We start from the raw sequence: 17,062 nt of genomic DNA on the forward strand, positions 1-17,062 counted from the left end.
ATAGTAATATATATATATAAGGGTAATATTATATATATATATTATATATATATATATAAAAGATAAATCACAAGCCAAATCATACAGGAATTAATTAAAATGAAGTGCTATAAGGTAAAGTTTTTATGAAAATCTGACCTTGATGACCTCCTTTCATCTACAATATAATCAAGATGCTAAATAAAACTTGTTTTTTTTTTTTAGCCTCACTTGAACCTCCTCTAAACTATATATAGTTATATAGAAAGAGAATTGGAAATGTGCTTATTCATCACATGGCTATAATTAAAATACTAAAGTTGAAAAAATAGTATTATTAGGAATCGTCTTGATACAGCACGAGCAAATTAAAAAATTCTTAATTTTAGATCATCGAATCATTTTATTCAAATATAAACGCGTTTTATTCTTTATTTTCAACACGAATCATTATATTTCCCATTCTTATCATAATGTGATCTCTTTAAAAAATATAGAGGAAATACATAATTACCCCATTCAACTATAATATTTTTTTTAAAAAGACACTCAAACTTTATAAGGATCCTGATATCCCACTAAATAATTTAAAAGTGATATAAATATCTCATTTTTCAGTTAATCCCACTTATAAAGAAGAAGGTGTAAGCACGCACTAATTATAGTTTGCCACCTGTCAATTTTATATAATTTCCTAATCTTTGTTTTTATTTATGTTTTTTTTTTAGTTTTAATTCTTTATTTTTTCTTTCTTCGCTTAACCCATCCGTTGGTCTTCTTCGTTGTGGAGTGGCCGCCATTGCTACAACACCATTTACAACACTAAATCAAAATTAAAATTGGAAAATCAAATCCTCTTTCAAAATTTATTGTTTTCAAATTAAAATTTCTATCAAAGTCTTCTTTTTGTGTATTTTGCCTTTGATTTTTTGCTCTAAATCAACTTGGGTTGTATTTGAAAAAAACATTGAAATAACGCCGACAATTCTATCTTCAAAGTCGCCATCTTCTTCCCGGAGATTCTCACCCCAAACGGTTAAGGAGGAGGAGGAGAAATCTGAGGATGAAACAACAAATTTGTTGTTGCTTCCGTTATCAATGAGATTTTTTTGTCAGTGATTTTTCTTTTATGTACTGAGATTGTGTTATTTAGTTGCAATTAAATCTCTCCGTCGAAATCCAATCTAAATGAAAAACGAAAAGAGAGCAAAAAAAGAAAAAAAAACTTCAAGCTCTCCTTCAATGGTGAAGCTCAAGAAGGAGAAGGAAAAAAATTAACAGTAAAATAAAGATTATTTATATAGTTAATAAAAAAAATTGCAAAAGAAAAGTTTAATCTTACTTTTTTTTGTATTTCCACGCTCTGCAGGCGAGTGATATACACTCTCTCTATAAAATATCAAAAAATAGGTTTAATAATTTCACATTAATCTAGTTAAGTGGTGTATTAGGACCCCCGCAAAGTTTGAGTGTCTTTTTAAAAAATGCATCTTACTTTAATGGGGTAATTATGTATTTCCTCAAAAATATATACTATACTTTCGACAAACTTTTGAAACGTATAATATACCGTCACGGCGTCACCATTTGGAAACAATTTACTTGACCCATATTGACTTGGTAATTAATCTTTAAGAAAGTTTTTATTTGGGATTATGTTTTTACTAAATTTAGATTTAGTATTTCCTACGTTTAATAATAGCTATTCACTATATTATTTTAATATGTCTAATAATACTAGTCCACTTTGTGAAATCAATAAATAATTTTATACTTAGTACCATTATAATTAATTATAGTCATTTCTCTATTACATTTTTTAAGACATTGTATTTATTACTCTTACAATAGTTGTCCACTATTGATTTGGCACACCCCTTAAGAAACAATAAATAATAGGGGTACTATTAATATATTATTCTTTGACAATGATTTGAAAAATGTGTTAGATGATAAATAATATTTAATAGCAAGGGTAAAATAGAGACAAAAGGTAAATTATCTCTTGATTTTCTAAATTGGACAAGTATTGTTGGACAACTATTTTTAGTATAGTGGACAACTATCGTTGGACGGATGAAATATATTTAAAGGGTGATGTAGTAAAATTATTCTTCTATTTATAGTTTCTTAGTAGCGTTTGACCATAGATTTCTAAATATTCTTGGCAAATATTATTTGGGTGAAAATTTGGGTGAAATTTCACCATGTGTTTGGCCATAGTATTTGGGAAATATATTTCACTTTTTTAGAAAAATATGATTTATACCCTAAGTTTTAAAAACTATCAAAACTAACCATAAGTTTGTATTACAAGTCAATTGAATCTTCTTTGCAACAATAACAAATAGTGTCCATGACACTAGAGCAATGTGGTAGTTTGGAGTGAGTGCAACAAGCATCATTCCATAAATTGTTAAGTAGACAAAGCACATGACTTTGTTACCCCTGAGCCGATTGTTCATCATTTTCATCAACAACCATATCATCATTTAATATTCACTGAATATTTCATCACTACTTTGGTGTTCACATGAAAAAATTATGTAATACGACACAAACAACTACTATAGAGGATGTTTTTGTAAAAGATAAAAGTTTGTGGTAAAAATTTCAATTTTTCAAAAGATCCCAAATAATGAGATTTGGCCCAAATACTAGAAAAAAACTACTATTTGAAAATTTGGGATATTTGCCAAATAATGGCAAATTGTATGGACAAACACAATTTGCCAAAATTTTTCCCAAATATTATTTGGAAAATCTATGGCCAAACGGGCCCTATAGAAGTGTGTAAAGTCAATAGTGAACAACTATTATTGGACATGAGAAGTATTTAATGTTGTTTTAAATTTCTAAATTTGTTTACTACTCCCTTTATTTCAAAATAAGTAAATTGTCGATATATTTTTAATAGTTCAAATTAACTTAATTGTTCAATAATCAAAAATAATTTTAATTTTTTTTTTTTTCATTTTTACCCTTTCCTAAGTGATGAGTTCAAGAAACTCTAAAATTGCTTTGAAGTAGTAGGAGTAGCTATCATATTAATGTTTAGTCATTCTAAAAAGTAATCAGACAATAATTGAAAAAGATAAAACTTGAAAGTAATTTAATGTTTTTAAAGGGTGTACAATACTTCTTTAATTCACTTATTTTGAGCTAGATTTAGTATTTTCTCGTTTTCATATTATTATTTGGCCCATATTGATCTTCACTATCCCATAAATAATCTTTAACAACAACAATTTAATTATCATAAATAGAAATAATTACTAGTGACAATTACTCTCTATGTCTATTTTTACTCGTCTACTATACTATTCTGTGAGATCCAATAATATTTGCCTAGTTTATAAAATCAATGAATAAATTTATCATATTGTGTCTATTTTACCCTTGCTATTAAATACTATTCATTTTTTAATATTTAAATGAATTATGTTAATAAGAGTGATTTGGTTAAATTATCACTATCATTTACTATTTCTTAATTTTTATACCAACTCAATAATAAACAATTATTATTAAACCAAAAAATAATATTTTATCACTCTTTATAAATGTCAGCTTTAAAACCAAAAGTGAGGCGCATTAAATCTCAAAATGGAAAACCGCACTCAAATTTGAGAGCGTCATCGTAAACACACTTAAACAATTCACACGTGCACAAAAAACATGCTCTAATCATATCAAATTAATATGACAATTGGAGTAACTAAATATTTTGAAGAAAGAAGTGGATTTTTAATAACATAAAATTTCATGTATTAAAAAACAAGAGTAATTTTTAATTTTAAAAAAAAAAAAAATTCTTCTTAATCATGTATAATTAATTAAAATATATAAAAATATTACTTAGTTTTAAAATGAATACATCGTTAGCACAAAACTTCATCATAAATGTCTCTTTTTTGCAGAAAAATATTTTTTCTCATAACACTGCAGCAAATTGGGACCGTTTCATTTTACTCCACTTAAAACATTCTTTATGTAAATTATTCTCATCTTTTTAACTCTACTATGATCATATTTTTGGGGGCAAAGTTAGTTCAATGTCTTTTTTTTTTTGTTTTCTAGTGAAAACTGAACAATTCACATTTACAAAATAAAGTAATAATTTCATCGTCTCAAAATAAGTATTATTATAGCCAAAAACAAATCTTAAAATAAGTGTTATTTTAATAATCAAAACAAAAATTGCTACGTATATTTTTTCAAATATACCTCTATATTTCATCTTCATAATAATGTTCAATTTTCAAAAGAGATTTATAAAATAGAAATGATTTAATAAACTACATAATAGTAATTCTTTTAATTAATGTATTTTTTGCTATAATATCACTTATTTTAAAAGAGAAGGAAGTTAATAATTTACCAATGCTAAGTTAAATTACTAGTAATAATTTACCAAGAGAAGGACAATTAATTATGTGACTTAGTGGAGTCCACTATTAGAGTAGAGTGATTTAGGTATATACACAAAGCTAGAATAATTTATAATAAAATTCTGTCTTTTTTTGCGTGTTTTCAGCAATAATAAAATATATATTTTCCATAGGTCCTTTTATTAAAAGTGGTCAAAAGTAGTCCACCATCAAAAAAAGAATAATGTAGCACCATAGCAGTGCTACCTTTTTAGTTATTAAACTAATTACGTTATAAACCATATATTATCATCTTAAAACGCATCTTTAACATGTGCTTAAGGGACTATAACTCTATAATAACTACGATAAGTGTGATAATGTAGCTATTAAATTACTATGTACGACATTAAAATATATATAACATGACCATACTTGTAATTATAAAACACAAAAATTTATCTACTGAAATTTCTCACCGGAAAATGAATTGGCGTGAGTTATCGATGATAAATTATCTTATCAACGTTAATAATATATTTAATTAGTAACTAGTTTTTTTTTTTGAATCTTTAATTTAATTAAATTTGACAAAAATACTTTTGTCACAAAAAGTATATTGATACTATGCGACAAACTATAATTTGTAGCTATCATTGTAAACTTTAGCCAGTGAATTGTATTTTAATTGTGATCTTAATTATTATTATTAATAATTCAAATAATTTGTGACAATGATATTATTATCTCTGTTTAACATACAATTTAATTAATTACAACAGAACTTTGTCACAAAGAATATATACTTTTAGATAGCTATGATATACTTTAAAGATTAGAGCTTTATCCATCAATAAACATGCATCATGCATGCAAACATAAATTTTATCAGACAGTAGATTGATAAGAGACATAAAGCATAAATGCCTAAATAATCAAAAATCAAAATATACGAATAAAAAAAGTTACAGACCAAATTCCCAAAATTATTAAAAGTCTCACCAATTTGCGATTACTTTATCATACATGTGACCAATAAATAGCATATGATAAAAGATGCTCAATCAATGCATATTGCAATAGTTAGAATGCAATACAAAGAAAATGGTGCAAAATGCTACAGAAGAAAATAATGATGTCCTGGAAAATAGCTTACTACTTACGAGGATATTGGAAGATTGAAGAATTCCTTTAAAGATATTGATATATTGTGTTAGTTCATGATCCAACAAAATTTCTATTTTTTTCTACATAGTATTTCTTAGTATTCAACTTTCCCAAATTGGATTGTAAATGATGCAAGGGCATCAGTTGCGAAGCCAAGATTTCCGTTAAGGGTATTCATATTTTAGGACAAGTAAAAATATAAAACTTGTTAGTTAGATTATAAAGATTGGAACGTCACTTTGTTCTCTTGAAATTTTTTAAAAAAACAAAATGCCTTAATCTGGGTTCGAATTCAATACTTTGAGGCGACTTTGAACATCCTCAACCAATGTATTATCTTTCTTTAAATAATGTTCAACAATTAGTATTATTCAAAAATATCAATATTTAACATATATATTCGTAAAATAAATTTCGACGAAGATTGTTCATCTGACCACTCATGTTAAGATGTAGATCCGCCCCTGAAGGGCATCATATGAAGTATGGACATTTGAAATGGATTATGATATAATATAATGAAGTTGTTTATTAAGAAAAAAAACTGTGGCTAATATAAGTCATAAGCTTATTTTAAGTAATTACGATTGTCAGAAAAAGAGAGGTTATATTATATATTACTCTATATATTTTAACTATAATATATAAGCGAATGTTGAGGAGCTTAAGGTCAGCCGGTCAATTGACCAGTTTGCTCTTCTCCTTAGTTTCTTCTATTTATATTTCGTATTTTATGTGTTTTAATTTATTTTTATTTTTATATTTTTTTTTTATATATTATGTATTTATAAAAATAGTATTAAAATTTAACTTAAAATATTATAAATTTGATTACCTTTCGAAATTTCACATGTACTGCATAATTAGGATCGAGGGAGTAACATATATTATTTGAAAATTACATTAAAGTTCCATAAATCACAATAATTACTAACTTAAATTATTTTTAACTCTCAAAATTTTACATGTGCCACATAAATTGGCACAAAGGGAGTAACATATATTATTTGAAAATTATGTTAAGAGCAATATTAATGACAACTTAAAATATTTAAAAACATATTAAAAATTTAATTAAATTTCAAAATTTAACATGTGCCACATTAATTGGGACAGGGGAAAATTATTGAGAAATAACATGTATTATTTAAAATTACATACTTGAATCTTTTTTTAAAAAAATACATAAAAAATTCATTCATTCTCGAAATTTCACATGTGCCACATAAATCACAATAATTAACAACTTAAAATATTTTTAAAAATATATTAAAAATTAATTCACTCTCAAAATATCACATGTGCCAAAGATACGTTAAGAGTACTATTAATCACAACTTAAAATATTTAAAAACATATTAAAAATTTGATTAACTCTCAAAATTTAACATGTGCCACATAAATTGGAACATGGGAAATAACATAAATTATTTAAACATTAAACACTTAAAATATTATTTTTAAAATATATTAAAAAATTAATTAATTCTCAAAATTCCACATGTGCCACATAAACCACAATAATTAACAACTTAAAATATTTTTAAAAATATATTAAAATTAATTCACTCTCAAAATATCACATGTGCCAAAGATATAATTTGAAAAGTACGTTGACAATATAATAAAAATAATTAACGATAAAAATATTTAAAAATTTAATTGACTCTTCTAATTTTATTTATATCAAATAAATTAAAATAATTAAATTAAGAGTAAATTTTAGGTTTGGCAAACATAATAATCATATTTGTATGCTATAGCTATAGTTTATATAATTGCGCTCCATAGCAAACATAATGTTTTTATAATGGCTATTAATATGTATATTTCGGTATATATATACAAAAAAAGAATCAATTGTATAACATATGTTTGTATAAAGCGAGAAAGAGAGAAAGACAAAAGAAAATTAGGAAGGGAAAAATTTGTATTTGTATTTGTATAACTATAAGTATATAAGACGAAAATAAATGTATTTGTATTTGTATATACAATTTTCTCTCACTTTATACAAACACAAACGCATTTTATACATTTGTGTTTGTATAAAAGTGAGAGAGGCGAGTAAGAGTGGCGAGCGAGATTCTCTGGGGAGACAGGCGAACGAAAAGATATGTATATATACAATTTTCTCTCGCTTTATACAAACACAAACGCATTTTATACATTTGTGTTTGTATAGTGAGAGAGGTGAGGGAGAGACTGGCAGTGAGAAATGGAGAGTGGCAAGCGAGAAATTCAGGAAGAGAGGCGAATGACAACTGTTTGCTATGAGTTACAATTAAATTAAATTATGGTTATACCATTTAATTTGAATTAATAGTTTGTTATTTTATACTCCTCTGTTTAAAAAAGAATGACCCAATTTCCTTTTTAATCTGTTTAAAAAAGAATGTCCCCTTTCCTTTTTTGGTAACACTTTAACTTTAACTTTCCACGTGACATGTTAAGGCCACAAAATTAAAGGGTATTTTGATACATTTGACATAACTTTAATTTAGAACCACAAGATTAAAACGTTCTTTCTTTTCTTATACTGCATTTCAAGTCAAATTAGGTCTTTTTTTTTTAAACAGAGAGAGTATAATTTTCCCTTAAATTAATATATATTGGGCCCGGGCTTACCCGGGTTTTTGCATCTAGTATTTTTCTTTCTCTTATATAGAAGAGACAGTTTTTCAACTTTCAACATGACTGTTTTTTGCCATATTTAGGAAAGCTTAAGGGCAATTTGGTCCAACTTTTAATACTTTTCTAATGAATAGTATTGTACTTCAATTTTTTGTAGTTGTACTTTTAAAATTTGGGACATAAAAGCCCTTTCACCTTTTACTTTTCAGCCGCAATTTTTTTTGTCTACTTTCCATGCATGTGGACCATTCTTTTTCTCCACTTTCATTCTATTAATTAATGCATATAATATAGGTCCCACTTCTTATTTCCTTTTCTTTATTTATACCTCATAACTTCTTTCATTTTATTTTTTATGTCAAAATCATTTTTTAAAATGCTAATTACTTTATTTGTTTACCAAATATGAAAAAATTATGTCTTTTTTTTAGTTTGTTATATATCTAAAAATTGTATAAATATAAATAACACCATAAATCATAATAATTAACAACTTAAATATTTAAAAGTTCTATAAAAAAATTTAATTGACTCTCGAAATTCTATTGGTATCAATTTATAAATCACAATAATTAACAATTTAAAAAGTATAAAATACATATAAAAATCACTTCACTCTAAAAAAATCTTATCAGTGCTACATAAATTGGGACAGGAGAAGTAACATATATGATCTGAAAATTACGATAAAATATTTAAAAGACATATAAAAAATGATTAATTTTTGAAATTCTATATATGCCACGTAAATTAAAACAAAGAGAGTAATATATATTATTTTTAAAATTATATAAAAAGTACTAACAACTTAAAATCATATAAAAATTTGGCTAACTTTTTCAAGTTCTATGACACTCCCTTCGTCCCATATTAATTGACTATTATTCTAAATATAATTGTCTCATATTAGTTGATCATCTTACTAAATCAACAAAACATTATTTAAAATTTTTCCTATATTACCCTTGCCGTTAATTCCTTTTGAAAGTGTCATATTTGTTTGTAAAATTCTCACAAAGTTTTCTAAGGGTTGAATTAGTAAAGCTATTTTCTTATTTATAATTTCTTCAGTATCGTGCAAAATAAAAAGTAATCAATTAATATGAGACGAACGGATATTGGTCCCCGTGGTGGCACAGGGTCGTGTATTACTATATATATAGTAATCAATTAATATGAGACGAACGGATATTGGGCCCATGCTGGCACGGGGTCGTGTATCTAGTTATATTAATATAAGAATAAGTACTCCAAAAGGTTATTCAATCTTAAAGTTTGATATTTTTTTCAAAAGAATAATAATGGTGAAATGTCTTATATTTGGTGACGCAATTCTAACTCATTTGTCAATCTATTGATGTCAATATTTGTTTCATAATTAGAAAATGACTTGATTTTATCCAACCGTCCAAATTAAAGTATTTTCATAGAAAACGTATAACTAAAATTGTGGTTTTACAAGAAAACATTATTGAGGAGGCTTGTTCTAATCGTTAAGAATTTCTATCATCAACAGACAGATTGAAAATTCGAGTTTACTCGTATCGAAGGATAAGAGAAAACATAATTAGTTCTCCTCGAGTTTTTTTTTAAAGCTAAGATGGTAGGAAAAATGTTGAATTTTGAAGTTTACAAACAAAAGGAGTTATAACTATTGAACTCAGGGTCATGCTGTCGCTATTATATAGTTTAAAATAAATACAATTTATAGCATTAATTAATAATTTCATAACAAATTTTAAGTCAGATACATGTATTTTGCTATCAGATATATTGAAATAGAGAGAGAGAGGGAGCTTTGTCTATGTATTTCAGATACATGTGAATAATACGGAATACACACAAGAGATGTATGTATTTGTATGTATCTGATGTGATTCACATATATCTAGGATACATATATAGAAGAGTGACGAGCGAGATTTGTCTATGTATCACAGATACATGCGAATTCAGAGAGGGAGGTGAGCGAGATTTATCTATGTGTATCCCAAGTACATGCAAATCCACTTGGATATAGTGTATCTAGAATAAATTACACATAATTTTGACACAAGTATCTCGAGATACATATATCTGGATGTATCTCGGAACACCAAAAATCTAGTAAGATTCGTATTATTGCAAACTAACGTATATCTAAGTAATTAACTCCTAAACTAGTGAAATTTTGATAAGTTACCCAATTATATTTTGCTTTTACACACATTTTAAAAACAAATCCGAAGTAGTATTTAATTGATTTACTTATAACTCTTTTTGACGAAATTCATATTGTTAATTTTAAAAAATGAACAAAAAAAGAAGAGATTTATTCAACAGTTGAAAACATTGATTAACAATTAAATATGTTGTTAGATTCAAGTCACTTTAATGGAATAAAATCATATGAATGGATAAACGTGAAGACATATTCTTCTCAACATGAACGTTGAAAACTATAAGAGAGCTTACTTCAAGTATATAATAATGACTACTTCTAGTATTTTTATTTGAAGTCAAACCTTTGAATATTCTTTTCTTTGATTATGGTTTTTCAATTATGTAAACATTATAATAATTATTTAAACATTTTTATCATTATAAATGCAGTTGCTAATATTCTTTTAAATATATTTATTTAATTATATCAAAATAGAAGAGGATAAATAAAAGAATACTACGCTACTGATGAAGTTTGAATCCCGAGTCTCAATAATAATAAAAAAAGGTACAAAAATAACTTTTTTGTCAAAATCAGGAGTAAAAATTTGGCGAGTAAAAAACAATATCGTGTAGGATTTACTTTTAACGAGTTATTATAATTGTCAAGAAAAATAACCTTTTGTTATAATGCGGAGATTTTTTTGGTAAGTCGATGGGATTTCTCATTGTTATTGAGCTAAATTTGCTTTGATAATAAGTTATGTTGATCGTTAGTATTTTTGCTAGAAATTTTAATGAATTGTCAACATCTTTTATTATTTGTGGTTATAATCCTGATGATCCTTGATCAAATTTTAACGATCACCATAATTTGTTGTATAAAAACTCACCAACACGATTTTATCTGAAAATTGATCAAAATTAGCTCTAATTAACTCCAAATTTGATATACAACCTTCTAATAATAATTTCAATAATTTTAATTGTTATATTCAACTAAAACATTTAAAAATAAATAGATCCACTATATGTTTTTTCTAACATGTTTTTTTTCACGATAAAAAAATTCAATAATGGAGTTCTTAATTTATTTAATCCAACTAAACCAATTCAAAGAGTTAAGTGTATATGGAATATTACCAACAAAATTACAATCACAAAAAAGAAATGAGAAAAAAAAAAGGAAAAAGGAAGAGTAGGAGATGAAGAAGTGATTTTCTTGGGAGAATCTAAATCTGTTGAAACTTTATGACTTTTTGTAAGGTCAAAAATTAAACATGGACTGACCCATTCAAGATTGAAGATTTAACTTGCAGCCCAAATGGAAGTCAAAGCCCATTGTTTCAATTACCCTCCATTCTTTATTTTGTTGTCATGACTGACTTGACACATAATTTAAGAAATAATAAATATAATAATAATTTTATTATATTATTTCTAATTAATTGTTACGATACAATTCATCGGATCGTGTGACACCTACTCTATCATCTAGATAGGAGAATCCTCAACTTCAAATTAAATTATAATATATGGAAGTGATCAACAAAATATAAACTGAGCACCCTACTTATATATATTGAAATACTCTTAACTTGATTTAAAATCAAAGTTAATTGCAAAAGAAATACAATAACCCTCCGAAGGAATTGGTCTAAACAAGTATAAGAACTTCTAAGAATACAACTTATAAAAGAAATAAGACTCAACTTCCACCATAAAAAAAGAGGAGTAGAAGCGGTAGGAGATCACCATCGTTTTCACCTATGAGATATTATTGATTCCTGCAACTAGACTATGTCAAGTGCCATAACAAGAATAGTATTAGTATAAACAATATGTACTAATAGGTATCTTCGATTGACCAGAATCCATCACCTAATACAAAGTAGACATTCAGAAGGAAACATGCAATATGAAAGTTACACCATCCCAAAAGTCTATGCCCTTATATATGCTTGTACCATCCCAGATATAATGCCCATATAAAAACTAGTACACATAAGTCCAGCTTCATACCTCGTTCCGCTGTCAACTCCACTATTAAACAGTCAATCCTCTTGTCACTCTAAGCTTCTCAAGTCTGTTCTTTATCAGATATATTTTAGTCCACTTTAACAAACACATATTGTTCCTGTAAAACAACTCCGAACAAGACTCAGGTCACCAACCTGATCTAACCAAACACATGAAATATGTCACCCACAAAATCACACACAATGACTATATTATGGTCCCACTCACCTTCTAAGTTACTTGGACCACCCAAGGATCCTCTAAGGCACCACCTAAGGTGTTCAACATGCAATTTTGGTCTACATAAAAATCATTCCCGCATAAAATACACGTATCTGACTACTCAGGGTCAATAGGTGATAAACATAACATAAATAAGAAACTTGATTCGCTCATGAAATCAACATAAAAATTCGATTCTCATGAAATTCACACATAAATTGTTAGTATACCAGCGTCGTATTTGAACCAATTTGTGTTAGTGTTTCATATCAGGCGTGGTACACGAGCCAATTATTGATATCTTGTATCACTGTGGTACTCGAGCCGATCTCTATCTCCATTGCTCTCATGCTAATAGTGTCTTAGGAGTGTTTTTGAAATAACCCTCATCTATATTTTCTCCTAATACATCATATTTTTACTAGGGTCTGATTCGATCAACCCGTTATAGCAGCCATGCAGGTGCTATAGCGGAAGGCTTTCCGTTACGATGAGCGGACATATATACACAATATTAACGCAAATTGGGTTAGACAAACTTACTTAATTTTTTAAGGGACTTAAAATCTAAAATGATGACAACTAAATAAAAACGATGAGAACAACATTTAAAAATATTCACCACTAGCTTGAAATAGATAGATTTAAAAAATTCACCGCTAGTTTGAATAATAAATTTATCAAACAAATTCAATGAACCAAGTTGGGGTTGAAAAAAAAACAAACTAAAATTGAACCAAGTTGAAGATGAAAGTAAAAATAAAATAAAATAAAATAAGAAAGAAATCAAGTTGAAGACAATCTCTCTCTCTCTCTCCTTATAAAATAAACCGACATTCTTTTAAGTAGTTCGAAAGGGCGTAAGCACATAGAGATGCATGTAACTAATCAACAGTGTGAACATATTATCTTCAGTCGGCACCTGATCTAATCTTGTTTTTTTTTTTCTTCTTATTATATAATTTTTTTTGTTCTGATTTCTACTTTGTGCATGTGCTCAAAGAGAAAAACAAATCATATACGATTTGAGCTAAATAAAAATTGATTTTTTTTTGTCAGAGTTTGATGTGTTGTTTTTAGGGAAAAAGGGTATTTATAATTAACAAAAATAACATCTGGGTTGTTGTTTTTGAAGTTGGTGAGAGTATATGTGCTTTTCAAAGGTGGCGAATCCAAGAAAATCAAGTGAATATGTCAGATTTACAGATACAGAGGATACACAAACCACCGCCGCCCCCGCCGCCGCCGGCAGCGTCGGCGGTGGTCAGTTTGATCAGTTCTTGGAAGAAGATGATTATTCGATGTATACAGAGTATTCTGATTCTCAGACGAGAGATATGTCGGAGATGGTGACGGCGTTGACACATGTGGTATCGGGTCAGGATTATCGACCCGATACCAGTGGTGTTGGTGTTGGCGTTGGTGGTGGTGAGAGATATTATTCGTTGAATTCACCGTCTTCAGCTTATTCTTCGTCCAGCTCGGGTTCTAGAGCTGGACTGAAGAGAAGCCGTGATCAAGAAGAATTTAGAAGTGGGTTGTCATCTTCATCCTCTGTTAAAATTGGTTAGTGAATTATCATTTTCCCGAGTTTCATATCTCAACTATCAGGGTTTCGTTATTAGTTTTTTTTTTATTTTTAAATGAACTAAAACACATCTCTATCTTTGTGTTGTTCTCTATTTTTTATTTTTAATTATCACTTTAGGAGGAAAAGGAAATTTTTTTTTTGATAGTTGAAATTAGTTTTATACATAAATAGTTATGATTCAACTGTAAAATGAACTGCAAAATGTTTTTTTTTCCCCATTATTTCTTATTTTTAGTTTAATTCTCATTTATTTCCCTTGTAATCCTTTTTTTCTTGATCAAAACTAAAAGAATGGGCAAATTTTTCTTGCTTAGTTCTATTCAATGGTAGTATTGCATGTATTTGACATTTCATCATTACCATAACTATGATAGTATTTAATTAAATTTAGATATGGAAATCCCAAAAATAGTTCATTTTTTTCTTTATTTGTTTTGCTTTTTATCCTCAATCTAAGTAATAAGACTTATTATTTTTGTATCAGAAGGAACTACAAGTATGGTTGCACCATCAAACACAACAATTTCCACCATCACAACAATTCCCGCTTTCACAACCACAACCACGACCACGACCACAACAGGTGAGGGTTCGAGCGAAGAAACAGGAGGAGGAGATAGAAGGAGGAAATACAGAGGAGTAAGACAAAGACCATGGGGAAAATGGGCAGCAGAAATAAGAGATCCACATAAAGCAGCAAGGGTTTGGTTAGGAACATTCGATACAGCAGAAGCTGCAGCAAGAGCGTATGATGAAGCTGCATTAAGATTTCGAGGAAACAGAGCAAAACTCAACTTCCCAGAAAATGCCAGATTATCGTTACCACAAATACAAAATACTACAATATCAACAATCTCCAATCCGTCTCATCAATTTATGGCTCCAGTAACTCAACCAACGCCGTTTTTCAATCCGATGCAGAGTTCTGATACAACAAGAGACTACTGGGAATATTCACAATTGTTACAAAATCCCGGGGATTTTTCGGATCAACAACCATCCAACTTATTGGAACAAATGTTCGTTGCTTCATCAATGGCTATGTTGCATTCAAACACATTGCCATCAATATCTTCGTCTTCGTCGTTAGCTACTTCTGCAGCTTCTTCAACTTCATTTCCCCTGTTATTTTCTAGTTATTACAGGCCACAAGCTAATCAAATTCAAGGAACCAACACCAGCACCAACAGCAGCTCCAGTTTTTCTGCACCATTTTGGAATAGCTCTACCCAATATCCACCATCTTCTAGTTGAATTCTCAAATTTTCTTGGGTAATATTTTCATATAAAAAGTTCTTTTATATATATATATATTTGGGAGATAGATAGTCTTTTTTTTTTTTTGGGTAATATTGGTTTATAATATTATTGTAGTATGTAATTCACACTAGTTAGGGGGAGGGATTAGAGGTAGGCAGGGGTATATCTATTGTTAGTAGTTGTCATTATTTTTGAATAGTTAAGAAATTTATACTCCCTTCTCCATACTCTTTCCTCATTTTAGTTTGTTAATTTTTATTTTGTAAATTTTACATTTGAGAAGTGTTGGTAGAGCTTACACTATCGGCTCTACTGGTCAATGAAATGGTTGAAAATATTGAGGTTTCAGCTTCTCAGGTTCAAAATTTAGTGAAGACAAAATATTGGATGATTCCTTTCTTTTGTCTAGTTTCAATGGAAAGAGTTACTTGGTACCTGATACGTGTTGTTGGTGGGAGGTGACTAATATTTTGTAGAATTAGTCTAGGTGCATTCAGGGGCGGTTGATTATCCTGACCTGGGGTTGGAGCCGATGAGGAAAGTGAATTTCATAGTTCCGTTTGGGAAATGAAATGAGTAGGGGTCACTTGCTGCACTTCCTCTCCAAGGTTCGGTGCAGGGGACATGTTCGAAAGTCCTCTGAGGACGCCAAGGGAGAGGTTGTACTTGACAGAAGAGGATGAAAGTTGACCTAGATACTACGACCATAAAAATAAAGTTAGTAGAACTTTAGATTTTGTTATATAAGATTGAAATATTATTATTATACGGCATGAAACATGACATAACTAGCACTATTAAGAAAAGTTGTTTTCATTGCAAATTAATGAAAAATTTGTGCAATAAAATATACTCGCTAAGTTTTTTGACCATAAGTTTTTCACAAATCTTTTAAATATTTTGAATTATCAATTATTATGACTTATAATACTTTTCACGTAGTTTATAAATATATAAATTTCATTTCAAAACAATTGAAGATTCCATTCGCAAATTTCCGGTCAAACTTAAACTGTTTGACTCTTGAAAAGCGAAGTGCCACATAAATTGGAACAGAGGAAGTACTTTTTTTACTCATTTTTATCGAATTAGTTCATTAGAAAAATACATGAAAAATAAATTCTTATTGAAATAATGGAGAATTTAATTTTTTTCGTAATTTCTATTTTTTCTCATTAATTCAATTAAAATATCTATGAAAATAGTCTCTGAATATATTTTAATAAAAAATAATTATTTTCTAATTGTGTAGTCCGGACACTATTTTTATTTTATTTTTAAAAGCATAACTTAGAAACTTATTTAGGTTTTTAGTCAGTTTGGTACAATGATTTTAAATTACACATTCAGTACAAAAGAAGAATATCTAGTAGGTTTCTTAGGAGGAGTTTGGTATGAAAAGATTTGGATGTTTATGTCATATTCTTGATGATTTCTTAAGGAAACTTGTAGAAACATGTCAATTTGTCAATTTGTCTATTTCTTTTGGGAAAAGGCTCAAATATGCCATTGAATTTTTAGAAAAGGCTAATTTATGTCATCCATTAAAAATTTGGCTCATCTATGCCATTACCGTTTAAGAAAAGGCTCATTCATGCCATTATTTTTTAACAGTGGTTTTGCAAAACCATTTTTTACACGTGGCCAATTATAATTCGGCCACGTCATTAATTTTTTT

General features: G+C 28.2%; 1 protein-coding gene across 2 annotated transcripts; it reads left to right on the plus strand.

Annotated features, from left to right (window-relative positions):
- The first annotated feature begins 13,327 nt into the window (after nucleotides 1-13,327).
- Nucleotides 13,328-15,611, plus strand: LOC102604476 (ethylene-responsive transcription factor ERF110-like). Of its 2 annotated transcripts, none has more exons than XM_006361548.2 (2): nucleotides 13,328-14,099; nucleotides 14,612-15,611. In XM_006361548.2, the coding sequence occupies exons 1-2, from the start codon at nucleotides 13,682-13,684 to the stop codon at nucleotides 15,376-15,378; spliced, it is 1,185 nt and encodes a 394-aa protein (XP_006361610.1). In that variant the 5' UTR covers nucleotides 13,328-13,681; the 3' UTR covers nucleotides 15,379-15,611. The 2 variants fall into 2 exon arrangements, with proteins under 2 accessions (XP_006361610.1, XP_006361609.1); XM_006361547.2 differs by having other exon boundaries at nucleotides 13,330-14,099; nucleotides 14,609-15,611.
- Nucleotides 15,612-17,062: the final 1,451 nt, after the last annotated feature.

The sequence above is a fragment of the Solanum tuberosum genome, unplaced genomic scaffold, assembly GCF_000226075.1.
Source record: "Solanum tuberosum cultivar DM 1-3 516 R44 unplaced genomic scaffold, SolTub_3.0 scf00352, whole genome shotgun sequence".
NCBI lineage: Eukaryota > Viridiplantae > Streptophyta > Magnoliopsida > Solanales > Solanaceae > Solanum > Solanum tuberosum.

Excerpts from the sequence above, each read along its gene's own strand:
- LOC102604476 (XM_006361547.2), top strand. The coding sequence starts at position 13,682 with ATGTGCTTTTCAAAGGTGGCGAATCCAAGAAAATCAAGTGAATATGTC. Across the intron at positions 14,100-14,608 it reads TTCATCCTCTGTTAAAATTG|AAGGAACTACAAGTATGGTT; the intron begins GTTAGTGAATTA and ends TTTTTGTATCAG.